General features: G+C 65.2%; 1 protein-coding gene across 1 annotated transcript; it reads left to right on the top strand.

Annotated features, from left to right (window-relative positions):
- Positions 1–326: 326 nt before the first annotated feature.
- Positions 327–7,847, top strand: LOC307096603 (intersectin-1-like; the record flags this gene model as incomplete). The annotated part of the gene is made up of 6 exons (XM_079800906.1): positions 327–539; positions 2,022–2,143; positions 4,941–5,023; positions 5,280–5,363; positions 5,833–6,006; positions 7,486–7,847. Coding segments are annotated over 6 exons (825 nt in total), but the record flags the coding sequence as incomplete, so codon positions are not given.
- Between the last annotated feature and the right edge of the window lie 1,497 nt (positions 7,848–9,344).

Genomic DNA, 9,344 nt, shown 5'->3' with positions numbered 1-9,344 from the left:
GTATATTGCATTGTGTGCCCACCACCAAAGTCAGGAAGGGAGAGGGAGATAGAAACCTCAAAGATGAGAGAGAATCATTGATTGGCTGCCTCCTGCACGCCCCGCACTGGGGATCGAGCCCGCAGCCCGGGCCTGTGCCCTGACCGGGAATGGAACCGTGACCTCCTGGTCCCTAGGTCGATGCTCACACCTGAGCCCCGCCGGCCGGGCTGCACAATAACCTCACGGTCTTTCCGGCCCAGATCCGACGCAGCCCGTGCTTTCGGCGGCAGAATCCCCAGCCTCACGCCCTCCTGCCTTCTCTGGGTTTTGTCTTCCTTCCTCAGCAACTTGTGTTCAATTCGGTGACCAACTGCCTGGGGCCGCGCAAGTTCCTGCACAGCGGGAAGCTCTACAAGGCCAAGAGCAACAAGGAGCTGTACGGCTTCCTCTTCAACGACTTCCTGCTGCTCACGCAGATCCTGAGGCCCCTGGGCTCCTCGGGCACCGACAAGGTCTTCAGCCCCAAGTCCAACCTGCAGCACAGGATGTACAAAACCGTGAGTGCGTGGCGGGGGGGCGGGGAGGGGAACAAAACCGTGAGTGCACGGCGGGGGCGGCGGGGGGCAGGGGGGCGGACGTTCCCGAGGAGCGTCCAGAGGGGCCGTGGCCAGAGGAGGGGTGCGGGCCAGGGTTAGGGTGACTGCACGGCCACTTCCGGACAGGCATGCCCGGCTTCTGGAGCTTCTCTCTGTTGACCTTCACAGAAATTGTGTTGTTTTTTTAAAATATACATTTTTTATTGATTTCAGAGAAGAATTGAGAGGGAGAGAGAGATAGAAACACCAATGATGAGAGAGAATCATGGATTGGCTGCCTCCTGCACGCCCCCCCCCCCCCCAACTGGGGATCGAGCCAGCAACCAGGGCCTGTGCCCTGACCGGGAATCGAACCGTGACCTCCTGGCTCCTAGGTCGATGCTCAGCCAGGGAGCCCCGCGGCCGGGCTGGAATCGGGTTTTTTATAAAAGAAGGCCAGAACCTCCCCGGCAGAAAGCCGCCCCTCGCTTCATTGCCACGGTCGGGCCCCGCCCACTGTCTCCGCGCTGAGCCTGTGCTCAGGAGGGCAGCGCTCAGGGTGATGGGTGAGCGTCCGTTAGCTGCCCAGCGGGTCCCCCAGACCCGACGAAGGCACACCTGCCCTGGCGGGACTCACGGTCAAGTGTGCAGATGAGGCGGGCACGGGAGAGGTGCCCACCTCCCCAATATCCCCGGGCCCCCTCCAAACTCCCCCAGGCAGCTTGACACCTCCAAGCCCCCACTTTCCCAGCCGATCAGAACAGGCCCTGGGTGGGGTCCCCGAGCTATTCGTTTAGTCTGCTCCCACGTGCCGCTGTGCTTGTGTGGCTTACTGTCACGGGACCGTTTTTTCTAAAGTTGTCCCTGTGGGGTGTCCTGACAGATGAATTTTCTCTGGAGCAACAGTTAGCAATAGTTTAGAAAAAGAACAATGAACACATCTAGATCTCCCCTAGCCACTGTGCATGGAAATCTTTGGAGGGATTGCTTGGAGGCAAAGTTGATGGCAGCTGTTTGCTGCAGGAAAAACAGACAGGTTCTCATTCAGAAGGACTTAGAAATACCTGCAGGCCCGGCCAGTGTGGCTCAGTGGCTGAGCAAAGACCTATGAACCAGGAGGTCACAGTTCGATTCCCGGTCAGGGCACAGGCCCAGGTTGCAGGCTCCATCCCCAGTGTGGGGCGTGCAGGAGGCAGCTGGTCCATGATTCTCTCTCATCACTGATGTGTCTATCTCTCTCTCCCTCTCCCTTCCTCTCTGAACTCAATAAAAATATATTTAAAAAAATACCTGCGGAATGGGGAGTCCCATATTTATAATTTGCTGCCTATGAAAGTTGTGTTAACACAAAATCACTATTCTGGTAGGGTTTACTAGAACAAACACACACACACACACACACTCGGAGTTCACCGGAACACAGACACCGTCTGGTTTCTATAAAGCCTGTGCATTATTTTTCAGCCCATTTTCCTAAACGAGGTTCTAGTAAAACTGCCCACCGACCCGTCTGGCGATGAGCCCATCTTCCACATTTCCCACATCGACCGAGTCTACACCCTCCGAGCAGAAAGCATCAACGAGAGGTAAGACCCGCCGCCTCCCTGGCCCTGGGCCGGTCCGCCAGGCGCAGGGCCCTGTGGGCACTTAATTAGCCAGCAGGCCCACACTCCCCCTCCGGCCGGAACCTCTGGCCGAGGGGCGGGCAGGCCCTGTCCTTTCTTCTTGAGCCCCGAGGAGGCTGACACGCGGCAGGAATGTTCCAAATAGAAGGAATCGAAGCGCATTCGGCTGAGCGTTCCCGGCAGGAGTTTTCGGCATTTCTTTGAGATGAACGGACAGCTCCGGCCTCCCAGGCGGCAGGAAGCAAAAGGAAAGCGCCTTGGGGGGTAATAGGACCCCCCCCCCCCCCCGCAGCCGGCTCCTCTGGACCCTGGAGCTGTGGGCACTTTGCTGCGTGTCTGCCTGGAGCCAAAGGAAACGGATCGGCTTCCGGGCGGAGCGGACACAGGCCAGAGCATTCCAGGGAGCGTGTCTGCCACACGGAAACGGACCGGGTTCCGTGCAGGGAGTGTGTGTGTCACACGGAAACGGACCGGGTTCCGTGCAGGGAGCGTGTGTGTCACACGGAAACGGGCCGGTTCCGTGCAGGGAGTGTGTGTGTCACACGGAAACGGACCGGGTTCCGTGCAGGGAGCGTGTGTGTCACACGGAAACGGACCGGGTTCCGTGCAGGGAGTGTGTGTGTCACACGGAAACGGACCGGGTTCCGTGCAGGGAGCGTGTGTGTCACACGGAAACGGGCCGGTTCCGTGCAGGGAGCGTGTCTGCCACGCGGAAACGGGCCGGTTCCGTGCAGGGAGCGTGTCTGCCACGCGGAAACGGACCGGGTTCCGTGCAGGGAGCGTGTGTGCCACGCGGAAACGGGCCGGTTCCGTGCAGGGAGTGTGTGTGCCACGCGGAAACGGGCCGGTTCCGTGCAGGGAGCGTGTGTGTCACACGGAAACGGGCCGGGTTCCGTGCAGGGAGTGTGTGCGCCACGCGGAAACGGGCCGGTTCTGTGCAGGGAGCGTGTGTGCCACGTGGAAACGGGCCGGTTCCGTGCAGGGAGCGTGTGTGCCACGCGGAAACGGGCCGGTTCCGTGCAGGGAGTGTGTGTGTCACACGGAAACGGGCCGGGTTCCGTGCAGGGAGCGTGTGTGCCACGCGGAAACGGGCCGGTTCCGTGCAGGGAGCGTGTGTGTCACACGGAAACGGGCCGGGTTCCGTGCAGCGAGTGTGTGTGTCACACGGAAACGGACCGGGTTCCGTGCAGGGAGCGTGTGTGTCACACGGAAACGGGCCGGTTCCGTGCAGGGAGCGTGTCTGCCACGCGGAAACGGGCCGGTTCCGTGCAGGGAGCGTGTCTGCCACGCGGAAACGGACCGGGTTCCGTGCAGGGAGCGTGTGTGCCACGCGGAAACGGGCCGGTTCCGTGCAGGGAGTGTGTGTGCCACGCGGAAATGGGCCGGTTCCGTGCAGGGAGCGTGTGTGTCACGCGGAAACGGGCCGGGTTCCGTGCAGGGAGTGTGTGTGCCACGCGGAAACGGGCCGGTTCTGTGCAGGGAGCGTGTGTGCCACGTGGAAACGGGCCGGTTCCGTGCAGGGAGCGTGTGTGCCACGCGGAAACGGGCCGGTTCCGTGCAGGGAGCGTGTGTGTCACACGGAAACGGGCCGGGTTCCGTGCAGGGAGCGTGTGTGCCACGCGGAAACGGGCCGGTTCCGTGCAGGGAGCGTGTGTGTCACACGGAAACGGGCCGGGTTCCGTGCAGGGAGCGTGTGTGCCACGCGGAAACGGGCCGGTTCCGTGCAGGGAGCGTGTGTGTCACACGGAAACGGACCGGGTTCCGTGCAGGGAGCGTGTGTGCCACGCGGAAACGGGCCGGTTCCGTGCAGGGAGCGTGTGTGTCACACGGAAACGGGCCGGGTTCCGTGCAGGGAGCGTGTGTGCCACGCGGAAACGGGCCGGTTCCGTGCAGGGAGCGTGTGTGTCACACGGAAACGGACCGGGTTCCGTGCAGGGAGCGTGTGTGCCACGCGGAAACGGGCCGGTTCCGTGCAGGGAGCGTGTGTGTCACACGGAAACGGGCCGGGTTCCGTGCAGGGAGCGTGTGTGCCACGTGGAAACGGGCCGGTTCCGTGCAGGGAGCGTGTGTGCCACGCGGAAACGGGCCGGTTCCGTGCAGGGAGTGTGTTGCCACGTGGAAACGGGCCGGTTTCGTGCAGGGAGCGTGTGTGCCACGTGGAAACGGGCCGGTTCCGTGCAGGGAGCGTGTGTGCCACGCGGAAACGGGCCGGTTCCGTGCAGGGAGTGTGTGTGCCACGTGGAAACGGGCCGGTTCCGTGCAGGGAGCGTGTGTGCCACGTGGAAACGGGCCGGTTCCGTGCAGGGAGCGTGTGTGCCACGCGGAAACGGGCCGGTTCCGTGCAGATGGCCCGAAAGATGAAGGCCTGCCCGCCGCGTCTTCTCCTTCATGGGACACGGCCGCTCACCTGGGAAATGGTTCCCGCTTCCCTGGACGTGAGGGCGCCTGAGCCCTCGCCTGCTGCGCGGGCTGAGCGGGCAAGTGTGCGATGCCTCCCAGGACGGGAGGGGAGCAGCGGGGCCCACGTCGCCCCGGGAGCGTCCAGGACGCGATTTTCTCCCACAGGCCATGAGTCTGGGGACACCCCTAACGCGCCCTCGGGCCTTTCTGGCTACCGGCAGGGTAGCTGGGCGTCACAGGAGTAAGCAGAGCTCGCTCTCCCCGCCTGTGCTGCTGGGCCGGTGCCCGAGCGGGAGCCCGTTTGCACAGCGGGAGCCTCTCCGTCCGTCCGTCCCCAGCTCTCCGTCTCTCCTTCCAGGACGGCCTGGGTGCAGAAGATCAAAGCGGCTTCCGAGCTCTACATCGAGACGGAGAAGAAGAAGCGCGAGAAGGCGTACCTGGGTGAGGCCTCCTGCCCGCCGGGGCCCTGCGGCCGGGCCGGGCCCCTGGAGCTGAGGGTGCGCCTGGGGGGGGGGGGGTGCCTGAGAAGGTGGAGGTGGGGGAGGAGGGGAGTGGGGTGCAGGATGGGGGGCGGCAAACTCCAGGAGCCAGACGCCGAGTTTAAGGGGAGGAGAGGGGTCCCCGAAGGCGGGCAGGCAGACGGGACGGGTCCCATGTGGAACTGAAACACTTGGGGCTGCTTTCTCCGCCGTCATAGTCCGTTCGCAGCGGGCGACCGGGATCGGAAGGCTGATGGTGAACGTGGTTGAGGGCATCGAGCTGAAGCCCTGCCGCTCCCACGGTAAGGACCGGGAGCCCCCTGCACCCCACCGTCCAGCCCCGATCAGATGCGCCATTTCCCTCATCCCGTGTTTCCTTCCGGAGTTGGTTGCCCAGCTCTTGCTAAGAACCTGGAGCTCTTTCCTTGACTCCTTCCCACCCTCTGCCCTCGGGGAGGCTCAGCCCTCGGGCCACCTCTCAGGCCCCGTGCCAGCCACACCGCCAAGTGCCTAGTGTAGGTGCGATGCCAGTGGGAGGAGCTGTCCCCTGGGCTCTCCATCCGACGCCACTTGTTCAGCGCGGTAGTGGAGGGAACAGACATGATGGGTGCAGAGGGCAGGGCTGCCCACGTGACGTGACCTGCCCACGCCCCGAGAGCCTGCCCCGCGCCCCGACGGCCTGCTCCACGCCCCACAGCCCGCCCCGCGCCCCGAGAGCCCGCCCCGTGCCCTGAGAGCCCGCCCCGCGGAGTCAGCGCCTGTTTGCTCCAGGGAAGAGCAACCCGTACTGCGAGGTGACCATGGGCTCCCAGTGCCACATAACCAAGACCATGCAGGACACCCTGAACCCCAAGTGGAACTCCACCTGCCAGTTCTTCATCCGGGACCTGGAGCAGGAGGTGCTCTGCATCACCGTGTTCGAGAGGGACCAGTTCTCCCCGGACGGTGAGTCCCGCCCTCGCGTCCAGCGCGTGCGCCAGGCAGCCAGGCCAGCGTGGCTCCCTCCAGAGAGCCGGCTCCCTCCAGAGAGCCGGCTCCCTCCAGAGAGGCGGTGGGAGCCGTCGAGGCTCAGCCTCCTCTGCCGGGCGCCTCAGAGCAGACACAGCGCCGGGCCTAGGGTCCCGCCCCCCACAAGCGCCTGGGCCTGTGCTTCCCCAAAGCGGGTGGCTACGGGGCCGCACCCCGAGCCTCGGCCCGGGCCTTAGGACGCGGCCGAAGCCCCTGGGATACGGACACACCGGCCGCTGAGCCAGAGGCGCGTCCGCTGGTGTCCTCGGGTGGCGTTTCTGGGGGGTCCGGGTGGCACCGTGCTGGCCGCTCCACCCCCTCCCCTTTGCCGCGTCTGCTCCGAGCCGGGAAGAACGGGTTTGGCCGGCAGTGACCTGGGCCGGCTCACGCTGCTCTTCCAGCTGCTCTGTCTCAGGACAGCTCGCTGCTGTGGGGGCTGCGCAGGCGCCTCCCGCTGGGGCCTTCGCCGTGGCGGCCCTGCCGGCTCCACTCCGGTGCGTGAGGTTTGAGGCCGCACTGGGTTCCTTCCTGGAGAGAAGCATCAGTGACGCCCGCACTAGGTGTGTGTTGAACCTCCCGGCATGGTTTCTCTTATAACATTTTATACTTAAAATATTTAGAGATTTTTTTATTGATTTCAGAGAGAGAGGGAGAGAGAGAGAGAAACATCAATGATGGGAGAGAATCATCGATTGGCTGGCTGCCTCCTGCGCGCCCCACACCGGGGATCGAGCCCACAACCCGGGCATGTGTCCTGACCGGGAATCGAACTGAACTGTGACCTCCTGGTTCAAAGGTCGATGCCCGTGAATTGCACGGCAGGGGGGGGGGGGAGAGGGGGGCTCACGGCGTGTCTGTCCACCGGGCAGGCGTCCAGGGTTCCACAGGAGCCGTGGGAGAGGTGCTTCCTGTGCCGAGAGCCTGGGTCCTGGGAGACCCAACAGACGGCCGTCACGTGACGGGGAAGGACTGCCGGTCCGAGCCCCCAGCACCGCCGTGTGTCTCAGCACCTGACAGCTTCCTAACGGTCCGCTCCCATTCTCGTTGGACACTCGGTGTTGGACGGGCAGAGCGCGCCCCCGTGCCAGCCCCGCCTTCGTCCAGATGTGCTGGTCACGTACGGGGCAGGTGGGGCGGCTGCCATGACCCCTGCGCTGGCGGGGCCTCCGGGCAGCCGCAGCCCGAGGGCGGCCCCGGGGGTGGGGCCCGAGTCCGCATCTCACTCCTTCCGGACGCCCCTCCCTGCCCACCCCTCCTCCTCTGCTCCTTGCTCCACGTGCCACGGAGCCGCGGACTCCCACGCCAACCTCACTGCCTTTGCGCAGGAGGGGAGGACGCGTCGCGGGGAGCCCCCACGCCAGGCCCGTGCCTGGGCGGGCAGGAGCCCCTCCTGAGCAGGCCTCGCTCTCCTTTCAGACTTCCTGGGCCGGACGGAGATCCGCGTGGCCGACATCAAGCGGGACCAGGGCTCCAAGGGCCCGGTGACCAAGTGTCTGCTGCTGCACGAGGTGCCCACGGGCGAGATCGTGGTCCGCCTGGACCTCCAGCTCTTCGACGAGCCCTAGGGCGCGGCCGGGCTGCGCCGATGCCCCGGGCACGGTGTGCTCTCCCAAGACCAGCATGCGGGGCGGCCGCGGGCCACGGGCGGCGAGGACAGGCCCCTCGGTGACGTAGGAGTAATTCTCGACAATCCTCCCCCCAACAGCCTCCCGTTCTATGGACCAAACTGTTGCCCTCTGTCCTCACTGCGGCCTCCGCTCGGCGGCGTGGAGGGGCTTGGGAACGCGCTGCCCGCGGCTGGGGAGCCGGGCGCCGGGCCTGCGGCAGGCCGGCCGCCGTGGAGTCACTGGCAGTGTCTGCCCTTTGGAGAACTCACGCCCCTCCTGCCTCTTCCCTCTGCCAGCCCCGTCGCCCGGGGCCGGACCCTGGTTGCTTAGAAGAAATTCCGATGGTCCGGCCGCTGTCTAGAACCTCATTCCCCTCTGGGGTCTCGCCGACACGCTGCCCTGGCTTCACCGGGAGCCGGGGGGACGGCTCCTGAAGACCCCAGCGGGTGGGCGGGCGGGTGGGCCTCCTGGCCCCTCCAGGTCTCGTTCGGACCGTCAGTGAGCACGCTCCCTGGCCACGCGCGGGTGATTCGGTTCTGATTCCCAGCAAGCGGGGCGGGGAGGGAGGCGGGGGGATGGTGGAGGAAGTGGTGACGCCCTGGGGCTGTCCGGCCGCAGTCACGGAAAGGCTGCCTGACGCGCTAGCATCCCGGTCGCTGGCCCAGGTGCCCGCTCTCGGCCGGGAGTCCTGAAAGTGTCACCGCAGTCGCCGGCGGCCAGCTCCCCAGCTCCGAGCCGCTCCTGCTCCAACACCCGGGCCCTGACTGCGCGGCGGTTGCAGGAGCTGGAATTGCCCAAGAGGCGCCCGGGCAGGGACAGCGGAGGGAGAGCGGGAGGGGTGGAAAGCTGTGAGGGTGCGCGGTGGGTGGGCCAGACCCCGGGAGCGCGGGCCGGGCCGTGCGGGAGGAGAGGGGAGCCTGCCCGCCCTCCGCAGCCGCAGCCGCCTCAGCGTGGAGCCCACGGGCAGCTGTTGGGTTTGAGTTCTGATCGCCCCGAACGCCAGCAGCTGGGCTGGTAGTGAGATGACGACTTGGTTTGCTCATGACACGCGTGGGTCATGTTTCGCTCGCAGGTCGCCGCTCTCAGAGTCCCGGCGCGTTGCGGACACGAAATGCTCTCTCGGTCCGGAGGCAGCTTCCCGTGGGCGGCTCTCGGGCCGTGGCGCTCTCCCCGGGACAGCAGCGACCGCGCGGGGTCCCGCCACGGGGACCGATGTGTCTCCATCTTCCCTGAGAGCCCTGTCGCAGCACACGCGGTTTTTAAAGTGTGCGTGTGTGTGCGTGTCTGTGTGCGTGTGTGTGTGCGTGCGTGCGTGTGTGTGCGTGTGTGTGAGTGTGTGTTGGGAAGGACACCATGTTTACATTTCATACTTTTAAAAACAACCATTTTATTATTTATTTGTTGGAGACAGTGTAGACTTTGTATCAGGAACAGACGTGCGTGTTCTGTGAAACAAGCAATGTTCCCTGCAGTTGGAAACGTTCCAGTCTGGGCCGGTTTCCCCGGGCGCCTGGCATGCCGCACGGAAGCGCGGGCGCCCTCCGGCTCTGTCCTGGCGGCTGTGCAGAGCGGCTTCCAACGGCACCGCCAGCAGCCGAGGCGCTCACGCCCTCGTGTCCGGGGCGTCCGGGCGTTGGAGGGCGTGTTGGGGGCGGAGTCCTCAGTGGC

Source organism: Cnephaeus nilssonii, assembly GCF_951640355.1.
Source record: "Cnephaeus nilssonii genome assembly, contig: SCAFFOLD_244, whole genome shotgun sequence".
NCBI lineage: Eukaryota > Metazoa > Chordata > Mammalia > Chiroptera > Vespertilionidae > Cnephaeus > Cnephaeus nilssonii.
This window is presented reverse-complemented; position numbering and strand designations above follow the sequence as displayed.